Genomic DNA, 27,840 nt, shown 5'->3' with positions numbered 1-27,840 from the left:
AGGACCTTGATTGCTTTAATAAACACTTCAGAAATCAGCACATCTGCTTCAAAATACATTCTTGAACATTAGCTGCAAAAAAAAAACAAACGCTCCAGCCATTTTCACAAAGGACTGGAATCCTGTAGGCTGCGTGCTCAATTTTATAAAACAAAATCCCACAGGCCTGGCCTCCCTCCCTTCGAAGACTGGGAGGTCTAAGTTGTGAGTGTACAGTAGGCTTTTTGGCTTCGAGAGACAGTTTCAGAAAGGATTAACCATGCAGCTCAACTCGCCTTATAGAAAATGTGTTTGGGTTCCAGTGGCTCCAATAAGTGATGACAACTCGCCAACTGGCAAACTTGAAATTATTTAATATAAAAAGGCCGTGGTTCTAATCTTGAGAGAAATAAATCATTTTGAGAACATTTTACACAGAAACAGATTTGAGTTTTAAAAATGCCTTTATGGATAGAATATAAAACTGGGGGTGCTGGAAATCTGAAATCAGAAGAAAATTAATGCAGCAAACTACATTTCTTTATAACAGAACTAAATGTCTCAGCTTCCTTGGGAGATTGATGAAGGAACAGAAGGAGGCCATTCAGCTCCTTGGGCCTGTTCCAGTTTGCAATTAGATCATGGCTAGTCTGTTTTCCCTGTACAGCTCCACATTTCTCGATATGCGGAGTCAACAAAATCTATCCATCTCAGTCTTGAAAACTTCAATTGTGTTCCAGCATCCGGTGCCTCATGGGAAGAGGGAGGTCCAGCTTCCACTACTGTGTGAAGAAGTGCTTCCTGATTTCACCTAGTTTTAAAATTATGCTCCCTCAGAATTAGTAGCTACCTTCTCAAATCCCTGTCACATTTTACACGCCTCAATCAGATTAGCCTCCTCCAGCTTCTAGCTAGGAAAATGGGGGAAAAGTTACAGACGGGAGGGGAGAGCTAGAGTGACAAATGCAGTTAAGGGTTTGGGGAGGGGTGGTGAGGGGTCTTTGGCAAGCCAATCAGCTTCAGGAAAACCGATAAACAGAGTCTAAAAGTTACATCTCAGGTAGTGAGCTTGGACTGAACTTCTGTCCCTGAAACAATAATTTGCCTATCCCTTCTTTCTGGTCCGCTATGCACTTCCTTCATTTCCTGTCTTTTTTTTCCTCTTCTTAAAGCCTCTTTAAATGCATGGATCGCAGGCTGGACTGTTGACAGCGTCTGGATGCTTTTTTTAACATTCAAACCCATGAAATAAACAGTTGGCCAGCACATCCTGTTTCGGTCAGTAAATGCAAGTGAATGGAATGTAATTTTGATAAACTGAACTTCTATATTTAGCCAAAGTTATGTTTTTGTCCAGAAGCAACTAATCCTGGGATAACAGTGGGGCGGGGGTGAAGATTGAGGAGAGTTGCAAGGAGAAAAAGAATAAATTAACCAGTTACAAGACTTCTTTTGTGTTTCGGGAGTTAGTGTTCAAGTCCAGTCGAAACTGGCTAGGTGAACATCATTTTCTCTCTCTCTCTGTATTTGTAGTCTCCTTACCATAAAGGTGCAAAACAAGATAGCTTTGAGTACTCTGAATGTCGGACCACCATAAAGCAACTCAGAAATGGTGAACATATGCAAGAGAGGGGTTGCTGGTATCGAAATGACATGGGCCATAGTTAGCGAGTTTTGAGAAGATTTGTAGCTCAAGTTGAGGTTCTGGATGCTCGCTGAGCTGGAATGTTCATTTTCAGATGTTTCATCACCATACAAGTTATCATCAGTGAGCCTCCAGTGAAGCACCGGTGTTAGTGACCCTTCCAGCTCCGCAAGCAAACTTACATTCATGAGACACAGTCTCTGCCACCAGGGCTAAAATGAGTTGTTAGATTAATGGAGAGACTGGTGCACTCAAGCCACTGGTTAGATTGCAGGCTAGAAGTGAAAAGGTTTCTCCTTTACGGCCTCACTGCTGTCTTTTACAATGGAGAAGGACTTCTTGAAAATTTAGAATGTTGCATAACGTTGGACTCTGGGAAGATGGTGATCTAGTGGTAATACCACTGGACTAGCAATCCAGAGGCCTCGAGTCATACCCTAAAATGGGTTCACATCCGTTCACTGCAGCTAATGGAACTGCAATTAATAGTTAGTTATGGTGGCAATGACAACTTGCATTGATTATAAAAGCCTAACTGGTTCACGAAAGTGCCGGAAATCTACCAGCCTGACGGGGTCTGGCCTGCAAGTGACTCCAGACCCTCAGCAATGTGGCTGGCTCTTAACTGCCCTCTGAAATAGCCCAACAAGCAGGGGAATTGGAGATGGGCAGCAAATGCTGGATTTGCCAGCGATGCCCACATCCCAAAGAATATTTGTTTAAAAAGTTACGCAAGATGAAATGCCAGTTTCAGCTGCCTGCACAATCCACTCAAAATTAACAAGCTTCTTTTTGTGGGTGTGGGACACATTTAAAATCTGCTCACTTCATAGATATGACCAGACAATTAATTAAGAATACTTGATTGAAGCAAATGCTTCAATTAGAATGAGGTCTCAGCAGTAGATTACCCTGCAGAATACATACCAGGTCCAAACTCTGAAGCTTGAAGCCATATACAGCTCCTCTTTTGCTGCTATTCATATAGTTACCAAGTGCCAGAATAATCTGCAGAGAGGGAGGAAAAAGGCACATTGCTACATACATTTGAGAATCATCTTCACAGAAGACCACTGAAGTTTCCTAACCAACTTGTTCAGAGATGATAATACACAACACTGGTGGGACTTGAACCTAGGCCTCCTGGCTCAGAGATAGGGACATTGCTACTGTACCACAAGAGCACAGACCCCCCACCATTGATATTTTTAAAAATCAACTTGCTCAGAGTGTTATTACACAGCTCTCAAGCAAGTGAGACCTTGAACCCAGACTTCCTGGGGGACATAACACACCACAAGAGCCGATAGCAGATGGAACACATCCTTAGTACTTCAACCTGGATTGTAGGTATTTTTAACCAACCTGTTCTGATGCATTGTGACTTAACTTTAAAATATGTGGAACTTGAAACTGGGCCTTCGAGCGCAGAGGTACATTATCACAAGAGCCCACCACTGATCCACATAAGCTACAGCAACATTAAGGACAGCTGGGATCTCAAGAGTGAGCTAGAAACATCTATGGATTGGCACAGATCCAATCTTTTATGGGACAGGCATGGCGCCATCAAAGCTGCCGCACTTGACTGACATCCCATCCAGCACCTTCAACATTCACTCCCTCCATTCACATTCTCTCACTCACACACACACACACACACATTGTGCAAAGCAGCAACTCACAAAAGGCTACTTTGATGGCACCTTTCCAACCCAGAAACTCTCCCATCTAGAAGGACCAGGGCAGCAGAGACATGGGAACACCCACCCCCTGCAAGTTCCCCTCCAAGCCACTCACCATCCTGACTTGGAAATATATTGCCGTTCCTTCACTGTTGTTGGGTCAAAATCCCTCTGAACAGCACTGAGGGTATCTTTACACCCCAAAGACTGCAGCTACTGAAGAAAGCAGCACGCCACCACCTTTTCAAGGGCAGTTACTGATGGGCATTAAATATTGGTCTAGACAGTGATGTTCAAATATAAAGATAAGGTCAGTAGCAGTCTTGGTACAAGCATTTGTGGCCCACTTCCCTTCAGCTGTGGCCCTTCAGCAGGAGCTGTTGCCAGGCCCTCCAGCTAACAAAGCTGGGGTTCAGAGCTGTCCTTTTCCTTTATTGCTTTCCACTGCTCCTTCATAAAAACATGACAATTATTAGGAGGGCTTCCACTGATCAAGTGGAACTCATTTCCACAACTGCAGCTCCTTAGATGGTCTTTATTTGCATGCATAGGCAGGAATCTGTGCCCTTTTCCCTGTGGCGAGTTTGGTGATTGGGGTGCTCCTTGGCGTCCTGACCAATATCGATTCAACAATACAGGCATAAACCTGATGGGCTGTATGGCTCATTTCAGTAATGGATTACATACTCAATAAAACAGATGACCTAGTAGTCACCATTTCATTTTGTGGAATCTTGCTGTACACAAATTGGCCATGGCATTTCCAACATTCTGCATTGTAACATTTCTGTGACTCTGTGACCCGACTGATTTTACCTCGACTGAAGCACACTCACCTCCAGCATTCTCTTCAACTTCTGTGAGGTCTTAATGGATGCAGAGGCAGCTATTATTGCATTCAGTTGCTGGAAGAAAACATTTATAACATTAAGTATCTTTCAGATAACATATATTGAAACAGCCATGTTAATCTCTGGTACTAATTGTATAAAACTCGTTGTGCAAAGATTTTGGAGCACAACATTTCACAGACTTCACCAGTAAATTCAAAAGGTACATTTTGCGAACAGTTGATGTCAAGTGGTGAGTCCAAGGTTATCGATAACAGCAATCTGCAACTAAAGAAAGGGATGAAGGGAGAGAAAGGAAACAGAGCATGTTGGAAGAAACGAGGATCGATTCTGAGACTGAAGAGTTTCAGGAAATCTCTTAGAGAAAGTGATACTTCAGCCTTTTACTTTGAGCTGAAAAATAGACCAGCCACTATCACAAACAGTGACTTGGTGATGCAGTATTCAAACGCTTAAATACGGAGTGAAATTGCCACAGCCTAATGCCATCACAGCTGAATTCAGACAAAGTGGATTGTGAGCGAACTGGTGATCTTCCTGGTCCATTGGAAGTCAGGACTACAACAATACGTAGTTTTTGCTGGGTTTCTTCTGAAACATGCAGAATTTTGTCTGCGTGGGAGATGGTGAGACAGTGATCACATCACTGGACGAGAGACCCAGGCAAATTGCTCTGGCTTTGAGCTAGAGGGAGAGGCTGAATAGGCCAAGGCTGTTTTCCCTGGACAGTCAGCGGCTGAGGGGTGACCTTACAGAGGTTTATCAAATCATAAGGGGCATGGATAGGGTGAATAGCTATGGTCTTTTCCCTGGGGTGGGGGAGTCCAGAACTAGAGAGCATAGCTGAGAGGTGGGAAAAGATTTAAAAGGGATCTAAGGGGCAACATTTTCATGCAGAGGGTGGTGCGTGTATGGAATGAGCTACCAGAAAGAGTGGTGGAGGCTGGTACAATTGCAACATTTAAAAGGCATCTGGATAGGTATATGAATAGGAAGGGTTTAGAGGGATATAGACCAAATGCTGGCAAATGGGACTAGATTAATTTAGGATATCTGGTCAGCATGCATGAATTGGACCAAAGGGTCTGTTTCCATACTGTATCTCTATGACTCTAATACTATCAGGAATATAAAGCTAGTCATAGTGACAGTGACCATGACAACTATCATTGATTGTTTTACAAACCCATCTGGCTCACTAACGTCCTTTAGAGAAGGGAAATCTGTTACCCTTACCTGGTCTGGTCTACATGTGACTCCAGACCCACAGCAATGTAGTTGACTCTTAATCACCCTCCGAAATAGTCGAGCAAGCCACTCAGCCCAAGGGCAATTAGGGATAGACAACAAATGCTGGACCTGCCAGCCATGTCCACATCCCATGAAAGGAGGAAATAATGTTGCCCTAATGCTTTGGATTTTTTTCTGGATAGTTTTTTAAACCCATCTCCATTGCTGCTGGTTTACAGAGGATGGGAGACCTACCGGATTCAACATCTGAATATTCTCGGAGAAGTTCCCAACAAACGTCATAATAGTCATGCGCTGAGGCAGTCGCTCGATTTTGCTGAACTGCAGCATGAAGCGGTCCTCATTGGACAGTTCATCGAGTGGTTTCCGTTCTCTCTCGTACTGCCTCAAAAGCTTCACCTCGTTCTCTAAAGGCAGGAAGCGATTCAGACACTCCACAAAGTCTAGAGGCAGAGTCTTCAAATCGTACCTACAAGAGGGCAAAGGCAATGCTTTAGTCTGCTAAACCAAACGCAAATCACAAGACAGTCATCAGAGACTTCACAACTGAAAATTACTCAGAGGGAGAGGATGGAGGGGCGGGGGGGGCTTTTACTTTCCTGGAAGATCTCAAGCAAGTCATTTCACCCAAGTGCCCCAGCACCCCATTTGTTGCCTGACTTTATCGCGCATGCAAAACATTTCCTGCCTCCAAATGGCCGCTTGCTGATATAGCGCAGAATTCACGCCTTGGCATTTGTTGAGCTTGCGAATGGGTAAAATTGGCATATAAAGTCGAGCTCATACAATTATTTCATTTGTTTTTTTTTTTGCAGCATTCTTGCAATATTTCTTTGCTGGCTTCCCTAGAGCATGGGAAGTTACCGACTGTACCTAGGCAGCAGTTTCAGCTTTCTGATGTGTGGCAGTGCACATATCAGTGAAGGCTTGAGCAAGTTCAGCTGGTCTGCACCCATTTGGTCAGAATCATGCCTGCTCCCTGTGGGTGCACCAATGGCTTAACTTTAAAAGTGAACCCACAGTGTCACCACAGTTTGAAGGAAACAGAAGATTAACTGCTCAAAAGGCTTAGGGTACCCATTCCTGCCTATTGTCTCTCTCTTGCCAGACTGCAGCTGAAAGCTGGTAGAACAAAGCTCACCAACACAGAGGATGACCCTATGCCCAGTTATCAGTGAACTGATGTCCATCCATCAAGCATACTGTCAGACAATGCAATTGATATATTTGGGAAGTGTTAAACAAAGATCCAAAAAGGCCTGGTTCAATGCATCACCTTGTGGAGTTTTTTTTGGAGGAGTGTGTGTCATTCTCTGGCAGCCTGTCTCTCTTCCAAGACGGTATGCTTACCAGGGTGATCCTAAATCAAAATCAATGGGTGCCAACTAGCCCAGTAGAAGGCTATTGTAATTGTCAGCACTATTGGTCAAAGCACTCATCATTTTGTGATACTGTGGGTAATCCAATAGTGCTCTCCAAGTTCAATGCAACAAGACAATCAGCTAACATACATTTGGGATCAAAGCTTTGCATTGAGTGAAGGGGACAACCGCACATTCTAATGACAAAGATATCTTCAAAATGATTGCTTAAAGCATGCAATAAAATGTTGCTCTTCAAAGAGGATGCTTGGTGGATGGAACAGCAGAATCCACAGGCCACACTCAAAGGTTCAGAGTGAGGAAAAGTAACAAACTGCGCCAGTGAAAGCAAGAAGCCAGCTGCAGCAGGCACCTTGTCTTACCAATCACACCTTCAATACATAATTGAATTAGAAATTTATTGTCACATGTACTTTTACATGTAAAATACAGTGAAAGGTTTTAAGTCGCCCCACCACGGCGCCAAAATCAACGACAGAAGTCATACATAATAACAAACAAAAAGTAAAATTAAGACGAAAGTCCATCACAGTTCAGTTAACGGCTCGGGGAAAGCCAATTTAGGAACGATGGAATACCACGAAGACACAGCTGGAACAAGACCGCCTGCCGGGCTGCTAGAATACTGAGCTGGAAGCTTCCGCTGAAGACGACCACCATGCTGGATGAGACTACTTGCTGGAAGCTGAAGACGACCTCCACAGGAGGATGTGAACTCCATGCCAGGACCAGACTGCCAGGCCAGAACAAGACCGTCAACATCAGGAGACCACCACACTGGGCTGAGACCGCCACTTCTCTCTCAGGTACCCAGGCATAACCGCAGACCTGGAGCCTTGGCCCAGCCTGCGAGTCTGGGCCAGGGGAAGTCAGGTGAGGACCTGTCCCTCACCACCAGGAGACCCTAGGTCGAAATGAAGCAGTGTCTGGCTCGTCCACATTTTGCTGCTGCTGTTGCTAGAGGCCTCCTCCTTCACCCACCACTCTCCAGGCTTTAAAAGAAAAGAAAAAAAGAAAAGAGGGAAACAAAAAAAAGAGAAAGAAAGCAGTTGAGTTCTGAGCTCAGCCCCCTGCTCTGCCGTCATTAACCCACCAGCTGAGATGAGCCCATGCCAGTGATTTCCTTCACCTCATCATCCATCTTAGACTGGAGCCGCTTTTCCTTGCGTACTTCATGCAACCAGAGTAGTTCAAGTCAAGTGTTTTTAGGCTGAAAATTATTGTTGAGCCATTAACAGGTAAAACATTCCTTTGTTCCCACAGCACTAGCAGTAACTCTTTCCTTGTAAAAGAACTTGAAGTTTTCACTGAAAAAAAAGGGATTGAGGGATGACCTCTGAATTGTTGAATTATCCATTTGTTACGATAGGAGTAATGTCTAGACTCAAATTTCAATGTGTTCAATGAATATCACTGGTGTAATCTTTCATACAACTGCTCACTTGGTGTTACACATGCATATGGTGACAGCCATCAATCTAGCCGCTCCTGATGCCCAATACCAGGAGTCAGGTATGCTGCTGGGCTGCACGGGTCTCCTGAGTTTGCAGTGGCATGCGATATTCAAAGGGGACAGGTGCTCCTGGCAGCCTGCCTCCTGGCCCATGAAGTACCCGACAGCTTGCATTTGGTATCCTGGTATGATACACACAGTCTCCTGTGGAAGGCTTGCTGTGCATGCGGTCTAATAACTCCTCAGTGAGCACCACTTCAGGCATCTGCGCAGTCTGTAAATTCTGACGTCAAGGTCGTACAACTCTTTTCCAAGCGAGTCCAGTCTGAAGTTTGGAGCAGTATGATCACAGGAGTTGTTGAAGCACTTGGATGGCCCTACTGTGCCTGGGAGGTGTCCACTTGCAGACACCATTGGCCTTTTACAAGCTCCACCGAAGATTACAGCACAGACAATGTTTTGACCAGAAATGTAGAGATTTGAGTAATGAGACTCCTCTACAAGGAACCCGACTAGTTATTAGCACACCCCTTATCCCTGTACATGGTGTATGTGGGCAATCCTGCTTGGACAATAAGCTTCATCCATCAAGAGACCCTTTGAGCTCAAACGCTGCAGCAAGGAGAATCGCTGAACAAGAGCTGCACCCAGCCAACTGCCGTGTCCATCCACACTGCCTTCTCGGGATGACTTAGGTAGTACATGCAGAAGAGTGCAGCCATTCCATCCAGCTCACTGGAGGAAAGGGTGGAGGAAGGATGAAAACACAGGCGGAGAAACATTGCAACAAGCCTCAGAGACAAACAACACATACTTTCTATGAAAATGTGAAGGCAGATTTGAATGCTGCTCATCAGTAGCAGACCACATTGGACAGAAAGCTGTAAAGCATCAGATTGGTGAATGTCAAAGCAAATGACCCATGAAGTGAAAAAAAACCCCAGCAAAACCGGTCACTCTGACGTCCAATGGAATAAACAGATAAGCAAATGGGCAAAGGGGAGTAGATGGGGTGCCATTTATGAACAGAGTGAGTGGCTTTCCCATAGGCTGAACCAATTAAGCCTGTCAGAGGCTTGTAAGCCTAAGTCATGTCAACAGGAAACTTTACTCAGAGGCTAGGGGAGGGAATAGGAACAGGTTCTACTCCTCTAACCAACCCAGCCACAATTACCGCACAGCTTATGGGAGAGGCAGGAAGGAGATCATGAGACAACTGGAAAACCTCAGCCATTTGCCCAAAGTGGATAATGCCAGTGAAGGGGGAGATTTGAGCTGCTCAGCAAAAGACAACCCCATGCATTTGGCAGAGCCAACCTTTACTCCTGAATAGCCAGTGGGATAGTGATTCCAGTTTTTCAGCCCCAGTAGTTTAATTGCCTTACAATACAGCAGAGACACAACTGCATATTAAGAGGCAGGAGTGGGGAGTGGCAGGGCAATGGCAGGATTAGAAGCTGGATGTGATGGTTAGAGGAGACTGAATTCATGGCAGAAATATTTAGAGGGTTTGGACACATTTTCCCCTCATTTCCCAACCCGCCTGGCTGTGAGACAGATCACAGGCTTAAAGTTCTTTTTGACAGATAGATTCGGGGAGAAATCCAGGAGCAATTAAGGACAGGGGTAGGGGCAAGGGTCGGTTTGAGCAAAACGATTTACGCAAAATGCACGCAGGTGTCAGCCCACACTTCACACTCAAGTGACACAATCAAAGAGGTCAGAAGGCTTTACAACATACATTTGAATGGCCCTGCAAATCTCTTCAGTTGTCTTGCCAGCCTTGCGCAACGTAATGGCGAGATTCTTTGCTCGGTTGGCTTCGAGCAGCGTCACTTTACTCAGTGCTTTCTGCGCACTTTTGCTTTTCTGACATGAGATTTCAATGGAGGGTCCCTGGGCTTTCGTCTTGAAGAGGTCTTCAAATTCATCCATGTCAAGCTCCTACAGCACAAAGTGATCGGATAAACACCTTTATTATTATTTTATACTCGGCCATCTCCTGTGCTCACAGGATTTCTTTCCCCCAAATTGTGCCTCTCTCTCTCTCTCTCTGTGCATCTTTCTGTTCATTTTCCACCTTTTCTTCCTTTTGCTTCAGTTCTCCCACACTTTCATTGGTAACTCACTATCTCAGGTTGACACATACCATCCTTGGTATCCTCTTACCTGTAAATCTCTCATTTCTGCTGTTACATTTCTCCTATGTATGCCTGCCACACATACAGGATGGAGGTGAGTACAGAGTTTGGCCAGGTTGTCTGAAAGTTGTAATGTGTATGGGGGAGGGAAAAGCTGAAGGATAGAGTTTAGGCTGGGCTTGACGCTCAGGCAAGGATACAGAGATTACCTGGGAACAAGCCATATCAGAGTGAGAAATAAGGGTGGTAGCAACAGGCCAAGTTCCCCACTCCATTTTAACTACCCGCTCAACCAGTCTGGATTGCACCATTAACATCATCAAGGTCAAAGTCTTTAATATAGAAAGGCATTCTACTCAAACCTAGTCTCACCAAGGTAATCAGATCTGTAGTGGAGAAAAATTGGATTCTATTCTATTCTAATGTACCCAGTCTGTCTCTAGACAAGGTTGAGCAGGGAGACGCAAGGTAACACCTTACCCCAGTGTCAACCATAGCCTGAGGAGGTAAAAGAAAACAGCTCCTGCTCTGGCAAGGTGCTTCAAAAACACTTCTGCTAAATGTATCCTTGATCCTCACTTATTCTGGGTTTGTGAGACCAAGGATAATGGACAATGGATTGTAGTACTGAACCTCATCACTGTCTATGCTTGCTGTACCTTCTTCCTGCCGTTAGCCTAGATGGTGTGTATTCTTGTGCAGCTCTGCAGTCAAAATCCTACTGTCATCATCAAACCCACATGGAGTTACTCTTGGACTGTTCAGATTCACACCCAGGACAGATGGGTCAAAGCGTCCACAGTTTGAAACAGTTAAAAAGAACAAAGTTAATCAGGCCATTTGCATTGCTCAAAATATTTTAAGGGTGAAGAGGGTGGCTGGGCAGACAGAGGGGATGACGATGCAAATGGAGATGTGCTCTGACCTTTCCAGAGCTCCTGCAACACTCCATGTTGACCCATGTCACTTGTGGTAGTTTTGTTTGAAGCAAAGAGGTGGGTGGGTGGGGGGATAGTGGAAATGGACAAAATTAAATCAAAATAAATCATCCGACTTACCTCTAATATCTTTTCATCATCGATTTCAGTGAAGACTGTCCCATTGATCTGGTTGGGTTTCAAAGCCATCCAATTGAACACCGGCAAACGGAATTTGGTTTTTATTGGTTTCTTTATCCGGATAGCTGGAAGGAGAAAAGAAAGGATTGCATCTCAGGTAACAATGCAAAAGATGGAGTGGGAGGCCTGTGGTGCCTCAGAGTCGGAAAGCACAGTGTGTGAGCCCCACTCCAGCCAGTTCCCACGAGTGGATTGGAATGGTGGTTAGCCAGTATGGGTCTGGAGTTGATGGAACACACTGCTATGAAGCAAGATGCTGACTTCAGGTAAAAGATTTCTTACACTTAGATTTCTTGGCATCCTTTCACCATTTTCAATAAGTCGATTCCATTTCTCTCAAATTACTCTGTTGCTCTAGCTAACCTCACCTAAGCTTTCCCAGTCTCATTGCAGCTACATTCTCTCATTGGTTTTCTGATCTCTATCAGTATTCGGGGCTGGGCAATTCATGGGGTGGGATTGGGGAAGACTCTTTTCAGAACAAGAGTAGGCCATTTTATATTCCTTTTTTATGGATGGTGGGAATAGCTAGCAAAGCCAACATCTATTGCCTATCTTGAATTGCCCTACAGCTGGATTCTGAGGTCAAAGGGCAGTTAAGAACCAACCACATTGCTTGGGGTTTGGAGTCACATGTAGGGAACCAGATGAAAGTGGGCACTGCAGATGCTGGAGATCAGAGTAAAGATTAGAGTGGTGCTGGAAAAGCTCTCATTTATCTCTCCACCTCGATGCTCCCAGCCTCATTCCTGATGATGGGCTTTTGCCCGAAACGGCGATTTTCCTGCTCCTTGGATGCTGCCTGATCTGCTGTTCTTTTCCAGCACCACTCTAATCTTGACTAGTGAACCAGATAGTAGTTTCATGGCTGCCATTACTGAGAGAAGCTTTCAGTTCCAGATTTATTTACTAACTGCTGTGGCGGGATTTGAAGTTGTCCATTCACCTCTTTCTGGATTACTGGCCCAGTGATGCCACTACATCACCACCAATGTTCCCTCAAAGCTGGACAGCTGCTAGGAGGTTCTGTGCAGGATGATCGCCATGTCGACACATTAGTTTCTGCTTGGAGATCCGCAAAGTGGGAAGAAAATATTACAGGAAGGTGGAACTGGAGCAATGCACAGATCTTGGAGGGGTATAGGGGACTGAAGGAAGTGATAGAGACAAGGAGGGTGTAGGGCTGGAAGAGGTGACAGAGATAGGGAGGGTGTAGTTGCTGGACTAGGATACAGAGATGAGCAGAGGCTGGTGGACATTACAGAGATGGAAAGAATTATAGGAGCCAGGGGGGTCACAAAGATAGGGAAAGATCTAGGAACTGGAAGAGGTGGCAGATATAGGAAGGGGGTGTAGGGGCTGAAGAAGGTTACAGATATAGGGAGGGGTGGGGGAGGCTGGAGGAGGTGACAGAGATAGAGAGGGGTGTAGGGGCTGAAGGTGCTGACAGAGATAGGAAGGGAGTGTAGACACTTTTGTTTAAAGTCAATCCTGGGATGTGGATGTCTCGAGCAAGGCTAACATTTGTTGCCCATCCCTAACTGCCCTTGAACTGAGCGGCTTGCCGGGTTATTTCAGAGCCAACTCATTAGTGTGTGTTTGGAGTCACATGTGGGCCAGAAATAGGGATAGACACTGGCTTCAGTGGGGAATAAAGAGAAACAAAATGAGAAAGCAGCAAAAAAAACCGCTCCAAACACGGTACTTTAATTACATTAAGAAAAGGAATATGCAACGTGTCAAACCACATCTTTCTTCCCAATACCTTGCATTACATTGCCTTTTGACAAAAGTAGTTGCAGCAATAAGTTTAATCACTATAGAAAACAGATGAACTATTACCTGACAATCCCGAGGTGAGGATAACTGAAAGTGAAGTGCCAGGTAACGGAGGAGCCGCAGGTGGTGGTGGTGGTGGGGGTGGGGGTGCTTGACCTGTTGGAAAAGACAAACACATCTAAAACTTTCCAATTCACAGCTATCTTGGTGAAGATACTTTTCTACAAGTGTGATTTGTGACTCCATGTCTCAGTGCATGCTTCCTTTCATCTTTGTCCCGAGAAGGTGGGATTATGCAGGATGAAGGCTATTCCAGAGGCACCTGTGCCAGCCTGTGACCAGTTGATGGCACATTTGAATGCCAGCAGGCTAGAGACATTGGGAATGAGGTAACTCATTAAATTTATTTTTTAAATATAGGTCTATGCTGTGCATGCCTTGAGCCAATCTGCAATCATCCCTGCATTGATTCCCAGGTGATACAACGCAATGCTTTAGATGATGGTTGCATTTTAAACTGTCACCTTGAATTAAGGGCTGGGGTTGTTTGAGAGGGATATATAACATCATACAAAGCAGACTGGTCCATGTGATCTGGTTGCCATGGGAACAGGAGCATAGATCAAAATTTATTGAAAATGAGAGACAGTTTTAACACCAGGCCTCAAAAGGAGAAAGGAGCTGTTTTTGCTGCTTCCAGATTCTCGGAGGCAGTCAGATTGAGCACTTTGTGGAAGACCACCCAGCAGAGGGCTGGTAGGGTAAAAAACCCATTTGAAGAAACAAAGATTATGAACAGTTAAAGGTCATGGGTTCACCAGACAGTACCTTGCAATGGGAAGTCCATTCAATTATGCTTAAAGGTTTCATGTTTATGAGGACACTGGGCGATTCAGCCTGATAAAGCAAAAAGGAGGTTTGGATTTTTGTCACAAGACTACAATTCTATGGAGAGCTTTTATTCACTCATGAGATGTGGGCATCACTGGGCAACATTCTTTGCACCATCCCTAGTTGCCCCTGAGAAGGTGGTGGTGAGCTGCCTTCCTAAACTGCTGCAGTCCACGTGCTGCAGGTAGACCCACAATGCCCTTAGAGAGGGAATTCTAGCATTTTGACCCAGCAAAGGAACAATGATGTATTTCCAAGTGTCTTGGAGTAGGACTTGCAGGTGGTGGAGTTCCCAAGAGTCTGCTGTCCTTGTCCTTCTAGATGGTAGTGGTCATGGCTTTGGAAGGTGCTGTCCAAGGAGCTTGTGTGCATTTCTGCAGTGCATCTTGTAGATAGCATACACTGCTGCTACTGAGCATCAGTAGTGGAGTAACTGAATGTTTGTGGAATTGGGGCCAATCGAGTGGGTTGCTTTGTCCTGGATGATGTCAAGCTTTTTGTGTGTTATTAGAGCTGTGCTCAACCAGGCAAGTAAGTCATATTCCATCTCATTCCTGACTTGTACCTTGTAGACGATGGACAAGCTTTAGGGAGTCAGGAGGTGAGTTACTCATTACAGAACTCCTAGCCTCTGACCTGCTCTTGGAGCCACTGTGTTTATATGATTGACCAGAAACTGAACTGGACCAATGTTAATCCCAAAATGTTGACAGTGAGGGATTCAGTGATGGCAATGACATTGAATGTCAAGGGATGGTGGTTAGATTGTCTTATTAGAAAGTCACTGCCTGCCATTTGTGAGGCATAAATGTTCCTTGCCACTTTTCAGCTCAAGAATGCAGAGTAATGTATAAATGCAGCATGGAGTTTTTAGCTGTCTTAAGATGTTCCTGGGGAATATCTTTTCTCTAGTTTATGTGTTCGTTGCCTACTAAATAATGCTTAGCTGATATTGATTTTAGTCTGATTACTACAGTAAAAGTCTTAAAACCTGAAATCTTGCCATGCGATCCTATGTGTCAGTCACTGCAAACTTCGTACCTTTTCTTGAAGGTTATTAATGCCATATAACACTATAACAATTAGCTTGAATTTTAATCAGGCAATTTTACCCAGAATGCTTTCCAGACAGGAGAAGGTATAAAACTCCCAGGTGGTGAAGAACCACAACTATTTATAGCAAAATGATGCCATTTTCAACATTATCAGAAATTTCTTTAAGCTCCATTCAAATATATTTTTAAACGAGAGATTAGACCCCATGGAAACACAATGATCGAAGACATACCTGAGTCTAGCATTCGAGCAAAGGGTCAAAGATTGGCAGGTAGTGTGGAATTTGCACAAGCAATGGAATTTGGAGGGGTGTACTTTTTATCAGGGAGGGATTAGCTGCCAACAAACATCTACTGCCCTGTCTGAGGCAGTGCATTGGGATACCACCACTGATACTGACATAAGAGTGACACATGCTGTAAGGTTGAGTGAAGGGTGAGGGCAGTAACAAATTAAAAATACTTTACATGAATGCATGAAGCATTACAAATAAGATGGATGAGCTTGAGGCTCTTTTGGAAATTGGCAGATACGATATTGTGGGGATAACTGAGACGGTGCTTCAAGTGGACAGGGCCTAGGAAATGAATATTCAAGGCTACACGTGCTATCGTAAGGACAGACTGACAGACAGAGGGGGTGGGGTGGCCATGTTGGTAAGAGATGATATTCAGTCCCTTGCGTGGGGGGACCTAGAATCAAAGGATATAGAGTCAGTATGGATAGAGCTGAGAAATACTAAGGGTAAAAAGACCCTCTTGGGAGTTATCTACAGGCCCCCAAACAGTAGTCTGGATGTCGGATGTAAGTTAAATCAGGAGCTGCAATTGGCCTGTCGCAAAGATGTTACTACAGTTGTTATGGGGGATTTCAACATGCAGGTAGACTGGGAGAATCAGGATGGTATTGGACCTCAAGAAAAAGACTTTGTGGAGTGCCTCCGAGATGGATTCTTCGAACAGTTGGTGCTGGAGCCGACCAGGGAGAAGGTAATTCTGGATCTGGTATTGTGCAACGAACCAGAATTGGTCAGGGACCTCGAAGTGAAGGAGCCATTGGGAAGTAGTGACCACAATACAATAAGCTTCAATTTGCAATTTGAGAGGGAGAGGGTACAGTCGGAAGTGACAATTTTTCAGTTGAATAAAGAGAACGATGGAGCTATGAGGGAGGAGCTGGCCAAAGTTCAATGGTGCAATACCTTAGCAGGGATGACAGTGGAGGAACAATGGCGGATATTTCTTATATAATGCAGAAGTTGCAGGATCAGTTCATTCCAAAAAGGAAGAAAGATCCTAGGAGGAGGCATGGGTGGCCGTGGCTGACGAGGGAAGTTAAGAAACATATAAAATTAAAAGAGAAAAAGTATAACATAGCAAAGATAAGTGGGAAAACGGAGGACTGGGAAGCTTTTAAAGAACAACAGAGGATTACTAAGAAGGAAATACGCAGAGAAAAAATGAGGTACGGAGGTAAACCGGCCAATAATATAAAGGAGGATAGTAAAAGCTTTTTTAGGTATGTGAAAGGCAAAAAAATGGTTAGGACTAAAATTGGGCCCTTGAAGACAGAAACAAGGGAATATATTACGGGGAACAAAGAAATGGCAGAAGAATTGAATTGGTACTTCAGATCTGTGTTCACTGGGGAAGACACAAGCAATCTCCCTGAGGTAACAGTGGCTGAAGGACCTGAACTTAAGGGAATTTATATTTGCCAGGAATTGGTGTTGGAGGATAGGTCAGAGTCAGCATGGATTTATGAAGGGGAAATCATGCTTGACTAATCTTCTGGAATTTTTTGAGGATGTAACTCTGAAGATGGACGAGGGAGATCCATTAGATGTAGTGTACCTGGACTTTCAGAAAGCTTTTGATAAAGTCCCACATAGGAGGTTAGTGAGCAAAATTAGGGCGCATGGTATTGGGGGCAAAGTACTAACTTGGATTGAAAGTTGGTTGGCTGATAGGAAACAAAGAGTAGTGATAAACGGCTCCATTTTGGAATGGCAGGCGGTGACCAGTGGGGTACCGCAGGGATCAGTGCTGGGACCACAGCTTTTTACAATATATGTAAATGATATTGAAGGTGGTATTAGTAATAACATTAGCAAATTTGCGGATGATACTCAGCTGGGTGGCAGGGTGAAATGTGATGAGGATGTTAGGAGATTACAGGGTGACCTGGACAGGTTAAGTGAGTGGTCAGATGCATGGCAGATGCAGTTTAATGTGGATAAATGTATGGTTATCCACTTTGGTGGCGAGAACAGGAAGGTAGATTACTACCTAAATGAAATCAAGTTAGGTAAAGGGGCAGTACAGAGAGATCTGGGTGTTCTTGTACACCAGTCAATGAAGGTAAGCATGCAGGTACAGCAGGTAGTGAAGAAGGCTAATAGCATGCTGGCCTTCATAACAAGAGGGATTGAGTATAGAAGCAAAGAGGTTCTTCTGCAGCTGTACAGGGCCCTGGTGAGACCGCACCTGGAGTACTGTGTGCAGTTCTGGTCTCCAAATTTGAGGAAAGACATTCTGGCTATTGAGGGAGTGCAGCGTAGGTTCACGAGGTCAATTCCTGGAATGGCGGGATTACCTTACACTGAAAGACTGGAGCAACTGGGCTTGTATACCCTTGAGTTTAGAAGACTGAGAGGGGATCTGATTGAGACATAAGATTATTAAAGGATTGGACACTCTGGAGGCAGGAAACATGTTTCCGCTGATGGGTGAGTGCCGAACCAGAGGACACAGCTTAAGAATACGGGGTAGACCATTTAGGACAGAGATGAGGAGAAACGTCTTCACCCAGAGAGTGGTGGCCGTGTGGAATGCTCTGCCCCAGAGGGCAGTGGAGGCCCAGTCTCTGGATTCATTTAAGAAAGAGTTGGATAGAGCTCTCAAGGATTGTGGAATCAAGGGTTATGGAGATAAAGCAGGAACAGGATACTGATTAAGGATGATCAGCCATGATCATATTGAATGGTGGTGCAGGCTCGAAGGGCAGAATGGCCTATTCCTGCACCTATTGTCTATTGTCTATAAGAGTGTGTGTAAGGCAAATTCAATGAAGCACTCTCCCAAGTATCCTAAAGTACTGTGCACAGTTCAACTCTCCACTTCATAAAAAGAGAAGACTGAGGGGTGACCTTCAATAGATATTTGAAAAACATGCAGGGTTCATTAGGGTAGATGTAGAAAAATGCTTTTTACTTGTGAGGTGGGCCACAATTAGGGCCCATAAATATAAAATAGCCATTAATAAACCATATAAAGAATTAATCAGAAATATCTTTTCCTAGAGAGTGGTTAGATTGCTGAATGCGCTATCCCAGTGAGTCCTTGAGATAGCTCATATGGATGGCATTAAGTGAAGGCTAGATAAACCAGAGAATGAGGAAGCAACAATGATGTAGAGAAGGTTAGATGAGGCTTGGATGGAAAACAAACACTAACACAGTCAGTTAGGCTGAATGGCCTTTCTCTCTGCTGTTACCTCTATGTAATCTAATATTCACTGATCTGATAAAAGGTTGAAAAATTCCTCCCATAAGGTAATCATGGTAAATGTGACTTTCAAGCTCTTGGACTCCATGGACCGAATGGTGTATTTCTGCTTTTACATCGAATGATCTTATTACCGTGTCTTAGGCATGTTCTCTTTGTCTCTAGTCATTTAGAATCAGGGGCAGGTGGGGGTAAGGAAGGTTGGCGTGGTGAGTATGTTATTGGAGTCATAGAGTCGTAGAGATGTACAGCACAGAAACAGACCCTTCAGTCCATCTCGTCCATCAACCAGATATCCCAACCCAATCTAGTCCCACCTGCCAGCACCCAGCCCATATCCTTCCAAACCCTTCCTATTCATAAACCCATCCAGATGCCTTTTAAATGTTGCATTTGTACCAGCCTCCACCACTTCCTCTGGCAGCTCTTAGCTGTCATGCTGCATCTAATTTTTTTGGGCCATTTCCAACTCATCTGCACTAAAAAGGCATATTAAGTCACATTTTAATTTCATTTCCTCTGGTGAATTCAGTATGGCTGTTTTATTAATTAGGCAGCTAAGAGTCATAGAGATGTACAGCATGGAAACAGACCCTTCAGTCCAACCCGTCCATGTCGACCAGATATCCCAACCCAATCTAGTCCCACTTGCCAGCACCCGTTCCATATCCCTCCAAACCCTTCCGATTCATATACCCGTCCAAATGCCTCTTAAATATTGCAATTGTACCAGCCTCCACCATATCCTCTGGCAGCTCATTCCATACACGTACCACCCTCTGCGTGAAAAAGTTGCCCCTTAGGTCTCTTTTATATCTTTCCCCTCTCACCCTAAACTTATGCCCTCTAGTTCTGGATTCCCCGACACCAGGGAAAAGACTTTGTCTATTTATCCTATCCATACCCCTCATAATTTTGTAAACCTCTATAAGGTCACCCCACAACCTCCGACGTTCCAGGGAAAACAGCCCCAGCCTGTTCAGCCTCTCCCTGTAGCTCAAATCCTCCAACCCTGGTAACATCCTTGTAAATCTTTTCTGAACCCTTTCAAGTTTCGCAACATCTTTCCGATAAGAAGGAGACCAGAATTGCATGCAATATTCCAACAGTGGCCTAACCAATGTCCTGTATAGCCGCAACATGACCTCCCAACTCCTGTACTCAATACTCTGACCAATAAAGGAAAGCATACCAAACGCCTTCTTCACTATCCTATCTACCTGTGACTCCACTTTCAAGGAGCTATGAACCTGCACTCCAAGGTCTCTTTGTTCAGCAACACTCCCCAGGACCTTGCCATTAAGTGTATAAGTCCTACTAAGATTTGCTTTCCCAAAATGCAGCACCTCACATTTATCTGAATTAAACTCCATCTGCCACTTCTCAACCCATTGGCCCATCTTGTCCAGATCCTGGAGTAATCTGAGGTAGCCCTCTTCGCTGTCCACTACACTTCCAATTTTGGTGTCATCTGCAAACTTACTCTTGCAAAAGAACAAGTAGTGCCTTGAATTCTTCAAAATTTGCTTATGTCGGATCGCATTGTAACCATGTGTGCAATGAGGCACCCTCACTTCCTCCACACCAGCAGGAGCAGTGTTAACACATTAGGCCCACAGCTCCCACACTTCAAAATTAACTTCAGCCTGATTGCAGGGCTTTTTCAAAAGCAAAATAAAAAAATCAACCTCACCTCAGCACCAATTGCATTCTTTTGGAAAGAGTCGAGAAGGATTACGTAGCATCAGGAGGAAAGATCTAAAGGAACCTTGTGCTGGCTTCCTCTGAAAGGGGTAAAGCTCCAAAATAACCTGGATGAATTTGTCAGGACAGGGCCGAGAGTGTGGTGCTGGAAAAGCACAGCCGGTCAGGCAGCATCTGAGGAGCAGGAGAATCGACATTTCGGGCATAAGCCCTTCATCAGGAAGGGCTTATTCTCCTAGTGAACGAACAGAGTTGATCCTGACAAAGTGTTCACTGTGGTAGATGCATCAACTCCCAAAGGATTGAGAAAATAGCAATGGAACAAGAAAGGAAGCCCCATGGTATCTGTTTACACAGGGAGCAATGAGAGTATTAAGTAACCAGGGAACTTAACCAGGACAGAATAAATGAGCACAGCAGCAATAGACATCTTCGTGGGGAAAGCAGGGATCACAGGATAGGTAGATTCCCAGGGACTGGGCTTGTTCAACACGTCACTTTCCTTCCCTTGTTGTGTTTACAAGTGCTTCTAACAGATCTGAGGAGTGACATTAGCTGCTTTTGGCCAAATGAGCACATCATTTGCCACTTTGGTTCTCTTTTGAAAACTGACCGATTTCACACACAGGTGCTGAGTCTCAAATGGGTTGTCCGAAGACCAGAGATTTCTTTTCACAAAGTGGCAAGCAACAATTTTAATTGTTATTAAATGAGTCAAGTAATTTATTGAGACAACTTGATGGCATTAATGTGACAGATTAGTTATCAGCCAGTCTTTTTACATGTTTGGATGGATCTAAGCAACCCTTGATCTGAGGAGAGGCAAAGGCATATTCACCTTCCTTGCCCCAGAGAACACCTTGGACCTTAGCTTCGCTAAGTTGCCTGAACTCCAACCCAACTATTTGTGAAGACCCCCTCTGGTCAATCCGTTGTCATGTAATAATGTGGAGTGTAGTTTTACCTGGCAGTGGTGGCGCAAGTGGTGGAGGGGGAGGAGTTGGCGGTGTTGGTGTTGAAGAAACACTTTGGATTACATCTGAACGCAGGCAAGATCGAGATAACATGGAAGGATCTCCATCAGGGCAGTCACCAATAGAACTATGTCGCAGATCCATCAACTGTTTCTCCAGCTGAAACTGCCGCTGCAAAGCCTCCTCTTTCTCCTTTATCATCTTCCGCAATGTATGCACCTGGCTGCTGGCATCCTTGTAGGTTTCCTGTAAGGGCACAAAGAGTTGGCAAGGTGGAACGGCTAGCTGTCAAAACAGGCTTGAATTAAATTGCACTACTCTCCAACAAGCTTAACTGGTTTAAACGGACAAGGGGCAGGCCACTGTATGCATGTCCTCCAACCCGGGGTGTATGATGATCCAAGCCACTCGATTCAAGGGCAAGGAGGGATGAGCAATAAAAGCCGGTCTTGCCTGGTCTTTGACAATCACACTTTCCAAGTCACATTGCTCAATGTCTCCAACCTGGCTTCAAAGAAACGGCAACCAGGAAGCAGAAAGCATTGTACTTTAAAGCAGTAGCATCCTCACCCGTGAGTCCGCTCAAGGGATTTTAGCCCATTAAAAATCAATATTTAATCAATTCTCAGAGTACAATGGGAAATTGTGTCAAAGTTAGTCAAGTAAAAAGGTCTTGTTTCAGGTCTCAGATCTTCCCTGGGCCTTGTGCAATGGTCTAAGGTGCACGGGTAGCATAGCAACCCATGTAAAGCTGAAGTGAAAACTATGGAGTTAAGTGACTTACGCCACAGGGGAGGTAACTTCACAGTGGTAATGCCACTAGTAATCCAGCGAACTACATTAATGCTCTGGGGATATAGGTTCAAATCCCACCAGGACAGCTGGTGGAATTTAAATTCAATTGACAGATCTGGAATATAAAACAAGTCTCAATAATGGTTGCCATGACAATGATCATAGATTGTCAAAAATCAAATTTGTCCATTTGGGAGGGAAATCTGCCATCCTTACCTGGTCTGACCTAGGCCTATACATGATTCCAGCCCCACAGCAATGTGATTGACTTATAACCATCCTGTGAAGTGGCCGAGCAAGGCACTCAGTTCAAGGGCAAAAAGGAATGAGCAATAAAAGCTGGCCTTGCCTGCATCACCCACGTTTCATTAAAGAATACTGAACTAAATTAGGCTGCTTCATATTTCCCTGGGCTTACGTGCAATCCCTCCATTTTCCTCACCAGATATATTTAGATGGCAATTTTCATTGCTCTGCACAGCACTGTCAAACGTTGTCACTACGCTCTACAACTTACTTTCTTTTCTAATTATAGTGAGATTTCAGGAGACGGTTGACACTGCGCTACTCCCAGACCTTACCTTTATCATTTCCAGTTCATTATCCCGATGTAGTAGCTGCTTTTCCAGTTCTGCTACCCTCATCATATTTTCATTTTCCAGTTCCTGAAGCCTCTCCGATAACTGTGGTAGTGAGGGAAGGGAATAAGGAAGGAAAGGGGGTCAGTTTTAAGTTTGAATCTTTGGGAGCAAAATATTACTCTCTTCCCAGGCCCCCGCCCATGTCTAAGTTACAGATCACAGACTGTCCTCAAGCCACCCAGCCTCAAAACCTACACCCAATAGGACTCAGGCTTAAGAGCTACTTTGAATCGAGATAAATGTCATGACACGTGATGAGTGTAGGTGCAGGATTGGACTGTAGTCTACTCAACACTCATATCCCAGAAGAGGTAACAAACCTCCTATTTCAGTAGGATACAAAACTGCATTATCCATCATATTGGATATGCTGTCAGCCAGTGAGACTTTTGGTAGTGAGAGATAGTTTTTTTAATAAAAAGGCCCTATGTCCCAACACAAGTAATGACAGCTCATGGAGTCAGGTTCCTTCCCACCCCTTCATAAACCAAAACCCACCTCGAGGCAGAGTATCAAAGACACTCAAGTAGGGGTACTTTTGGCACAGTGGTAGTGTCGCTACCTCTGAGCCAGGAGGCACAGGTTCAAGTCCCACCTGCTCCAGAGGTGTATAATACCATCTCTGACCAGGTTGTTTCAAAAATCATAACAAGACCTTCAATTTAATCACATGCAGACCTCTGGTAGTAGACCTCCAATACTGCAACAGCGCAGCAATGTGTGGACGTGTTCAGCTCCTGACGATACACTTTGCTATTATCAGCCACTAGCTTGCCATGTAAAAGGGAGAGAAGCCCCATTTCACCAGTTGCATTACTCACATGCGACATGTGCTCTTCCAGTTCGTCCACTTTCTCCAAGGCTGCATTCTTAGTCTCTGCGTCCTCGAGCAAGCCTCCCACGTCAAATACATTGTCCAAGTAGGCCTGGATCTGAACTTGGAGCTTGTCGCTTTCTGTGTGCTTAGATTTCTGAGGAGAAAGTAAATTATTGCAGCCATTATCAGGAAAGCAAGTTATAAAAACAGAATTTTGTTGTCTAATTGCCTGGCTTCAAAATCACACTGCGTGTTCATGTACAAGAAAAGAAAGTAGGGACGATAAGGCCGTTCAGAGTCTGAAGCCTGAGGAATGCCAACTATTGACATTGTTGATACTTCAGCTGTAACCCTTCTTCAGGAGTCCTGAAGAAAGGTTACACCCGAAATGTCGACTTCTCCACCTCCTGATGCTGCCTAGCTTCAGGAAAGAGAGGGGCAATTCATAGAATCCTTACAGCATAGAAAGAGGCCATTTGGCCCATCAGGTCCACACTGACCCTCCAGGGAGCTCTACCCCCTCCCTTACTCTATCCCTGCATTTCCCATGGCTAACCCACCTAGCCTGCACACTATGGGGCAATTTAGCATGGCAATCCACTTAACCTGCACAATCTTTTGACTGTGGGAGGAAACCACAGACAGGGGGAGAATGTGCAAACTCGACATGGACAGCCGCCTGAGGCTGGAATCAAACCCGGGTTCCTGGTGCTGAGGCGGCAGTGCTAACCACTGAGCAACTGTGCCGCTCCCATTCTCTCTTTGGTTCTGCACTCACTGCACAGCCTTCTGGTCAACTTTTTCTGATTCCTAACCAAGTATTCAGACAGGTCCAACAGCAGTTTCAAAGCAATTAGACTGGACAATGAAACAGAGAACTGAGAAGCAGCAGTGGGCTTTCTGAGCCTGCTTCCCCCTTCAATAGGATCATGACTGAATGACTTGTCGTCTCACCTCACCTTGCTGTCAGGGGCAGTGCTAATGTTGGCATCAAGTAAGTGAGTGAGCCATACAACCACGATAATCAAATCTAGCTAGCACACCAGTACTCGCAGTGTTTGGGTGTACGGCTTCAAGCTACGAAGGGTCATTGTAAGGTTGAAGTTCAAGGTCTATTTTCATGGTGTACTGAAGCACTGTGGTATCGTTTTGGACTAGCAATCTAGAGGCTCAGACTAAATGCTCAGACAGAGCAGTTCAAATCCTGCCAGGACGACTGGAGTAATTTCAATTGAATGGATCAATAAATCTGAAATAAAACGCACGAATTATGAATAATCATCATGACAGCCATAAAAATATCTGGTTTATTAATGTTCTTCGGAGAATCTGCTTTCCTTACCTGGTCTGGCCAACTTGTAACTCCACAATGACAGCAACACAATTGACTGTTAACTGCCCTTAGGGCAATTAGGGACAGTCAATAAACGCAACACGTGCATCCCAAGAACGAACAATTTTTAAAAAAAACTTAAAATGTGCAAGGGCCCCTCAGTCGAATGCAGATTCTCTGCACTGGGTGGGAAAAATGAGAACTGGCCAGGGTAAACGGCCAACAGGATTGTCAAAGACTATATGTTTCATGAACACAAACGACGATTCTCACACCCACCTCCAGGAACTCATCAAGGCCCAGCTTGGTGAACTCAAACTGCAAGTGGACCCGGAAGTTCATGTCCTCCACTGAATGGACCACAATGTTGATGAACTGCATGCACGCCACCTAACAGCAAGGGCAAAGAGAAGACTTTTAGAGACCTCCTTGGAAGGCTTCTAATTCATAAGAGTCATAGAGATGTACAGCACAGAAACAGACCCTTCAGTCCAACTCGTCCATGCCAACCAGATATCTGAAATTAATCTAATTCCATTTGCCAGCATTTGGTCCATACCCCTCTAAATCTTTCCTATTCATATACCCATCCAAATGCCTTTTAAGTGTTGTAATTGTACTAGCCTCCATCACTTCCTCTGGCAGCTCATTCTATACACACAAACTACCCTCTGTGTGAAAGATTTACCCCTAAGGTTGTTTTGAAATCTTTCCACTCTCACCTTAAACCTCTAGTTCTGGACTCCCCTGTCCTGGGGAAAATACTTTGTCTATTTATGCTATCCATGCCCCTCATGATTTTATAAACCTCTATAAGGTCACCCCTCAGCCTCCAACTCTCCAGGGAAAACAGCCCCAGCCTATTCAGCCTCTCCCTATAGCACAAACCCTCCAACCCTGGCAACATCCTTGTAAATCTTTTCTGAACCCTTTCAAGTTTCACAACATCTTTCCTATGGCAGGGAGGCCAGAATTTAACACAGTATTCCTAAAAAGTGTTCTTAAAGTGGCCTAACCAATGTCCTGTACAGACGCAACATGACTTTCCAACTCCTCTACTCAACAAAATAAACAGCAGCCATGACAAACAATAATGCCTGCCCAAAAAGGGTTTTGGAAGCAGATTCAATAGCAATACACAATGGAGAACTGGATAAATACTTGAAGGGGAACCATTTTCAAGGCTCTACGGCAAGGTGAAAGAGTAATTAGAGAGCTCAGGACACAAGCTAGCACAGCTGAACTGGGCTAAATAGCCTCCTTCAACATTTGGTAATTCAACATTGCAAATCGAATGTGCATTTTTTTCAGAAATGGTGAGAAATGACAGGGATGGCTTCACATGGCACATTACACACTAGTCAACACATTCAGACAAGACATAAGCCTGCCATTTTAATAATAAGATACAAACCCACTGAACTAAGCAAGGCAGGAATATTGCGGAGAGCCAGCACACTCAACACAGGGCAATTCCTTCCACCCACAATGCCAACATGGATGCAGGCTAGTGGTAAATGTGGAATGGGTGCAGCAGCGGGTGTAGCGTCATTGCCAGCACACTCTCCCTTTGTGAGAGTGCCCACACTGGCTCCACCACAGCCTTGCACTCTTTCCCCTTGGACCCTGAGGAATTGACGCTTACCATGAAATCAATGTTGCTGTCTTCATTGCGAAAATATTCCATCAGGTTTTCAAAGCGATGCTTTTCTTTGCACACCTTGAAAAAAAGTTACCCCATTTATTACTTTTTACAAGAAAGTAAAACACGCTTATGGACTCCATCTTAGCAGCAGCTTGGGCAGGGACCGACAAATTAACACCTGACTTGTGGAAGGCAAAGCAATAATAGCAGTCCAATTAATACGATATGGCTGAGGAGCTTCAAATAAAGCAATAAAACTAAGCTGACGAGTTTTCTTCCTTCTGAACACAGAGGTAATGATCTTCAGTGCTCAATAAACCTTTATTACACCATATGGGCTTCACCCCCTCATTCCCTGATGTGATAACCACACCTTCCACTTTTAGAGGGAAATCTCAACTGGTGGCCAACAGTATTCACAGTGCCAGCAGAGTGTGCAACTGACAAGATTCCCTTCAGCAACTCATTCAAGGTTCTATAGAAGGACAAGGGCAGCAGATACATGGGAACAACAACCCCTGCAAAGTCCCTTCCAAGCCACTCACCATCCCCAAATTGGAAATATATCGCCATTCTTTCACTGTCACTAGGTCAAAATCCTGGAATTTCCTCTCCAAGGGCATTGTGGGTCTACCTACAGCACATGGACTGCAGCTGTTCAAGGAGGCAGCACACCCCCACCTTCTCAAGGGGCAACTAGGGATGGGCAATAAATACTGGACAGTCAGCAATGCTTACATCCCATAAATTATTCTACAAACATATAGCCAACTCTCACAGACAATCATTGTGAGTTGCACACTTGAATGGGCCTTTCTTCAACGTTAGCGAAGTCCATTGCGAGAACTGAGAGCAGTGTCCTTATGGAAAGAAAGACACATTTTTCATGGAAGCAGTGAATAAATATGCACCAGACTGATCCCTGGGGCAGCTGAATTGAGAAAATTGGATCTGTATTTTATCACGTTTAGAAGAATCAGAGATGATCTCATTAATGTTCACACATTTTTGACATTGTTAGTGCCTGTGAATTGGAGGAGGGTATGGGTCATGGTAGGGGCATGGGTCGTGATAGGGACAAACCAGAGACAGCGTGTCAGAATAAAGGCAGGCCATTTTGGACTGCGATAGGGAGGAATTTCTTCACTCACGTTTGGGGAGTGGTAAATCTTTGGAACTCTCTATTCCAGATAG

The 27,840-nt window shown here is 44.6% G+C and overlaps 1 protein-coding gene across 4 annotated transcripts in view; it reads right to left on the bottom strand.

The window, feature by feature from the left end:
• The window catches only part of LOC140471076 (formin-like protein 3), a 224,817-nt gene that overhangs the window by 31,109 nt on the left and 165,868 nt on the right, over positions 1 to 27,840 (bottom strand). For all 4 annotated transcript variants that reach the window (XR_011956846.1, XM_072566920.1, XM_072566921.1 and 1 more), the window contains 11 exons: positions 26,647 to 26,721; positions 25,281 to 25,391; positions 23,673 to 23,822; positions 22,792 to 22,893; positions 21,406 to 21,661; positions 13,348 to 13,440; positions 11,446 to 11,570; positions 9,988 to 10,190; positions 5,646 to 5,880; positions 4,146 to 4,214; positions 2,552 to 2,632 (listed from right to left, as the gene is read on the bottom strand). Coding sequence is in view for 3 of the 4 variants with exons in the window: in XM_072566920.1 (XP_072423021.1) it covers positions 2,552 to 2,632; positions 4,146 to 4,214; positions 5,646 to 5,880; positions 9,988 to 10,190; positions 11,446 to 11,570; positions 13,348 to 13,440; positions 21,406 to 21,661; positions 22,792 to 22,893; positions 23,673 to 23,822; positions 25,281 to 25,391; positions 26,647 to 26,721 (1,500 nt within the window). In the remaining variant the exon portion in view is untranslated. The remainder of the gene's footprint in view (positions 1 to 2,551; positions 2,633 to 4,145; positions 4,215 to 5,645; positions 5,881 to 9,987; positions 10,191 to 11,445; positions 11,571 to 13,347; positions 13,441 to 21,405; positions 21,662 to 22,791; positions 22,894 to 23,672; positions 23,823 to 25,280; positions 25,392 to 26,646; positions 26,722 to 27,840) is intronic.

This window comes from Chiloscyllium punctatum, chromosome X (assembly GCF_047496795.1).
Source record: "Chiloscyllium punctatum isolate Juve2018m chromosome X, sChiPun1.3, whole genome shotgun sequence".
In the NCBI taxonomy this organism is placed as follows: Eukaryota; Metazoa; Chordata; class Chondrichthyes; order Orectolobiformes; family Hemiscylliidae; genus Chiloscyllium; species Chiloscyllium punctatum.
Note: the sequence above shows the minus strand (reverse complement) of the source record. Positions and strands in the feature narration are given on the sequence as shown.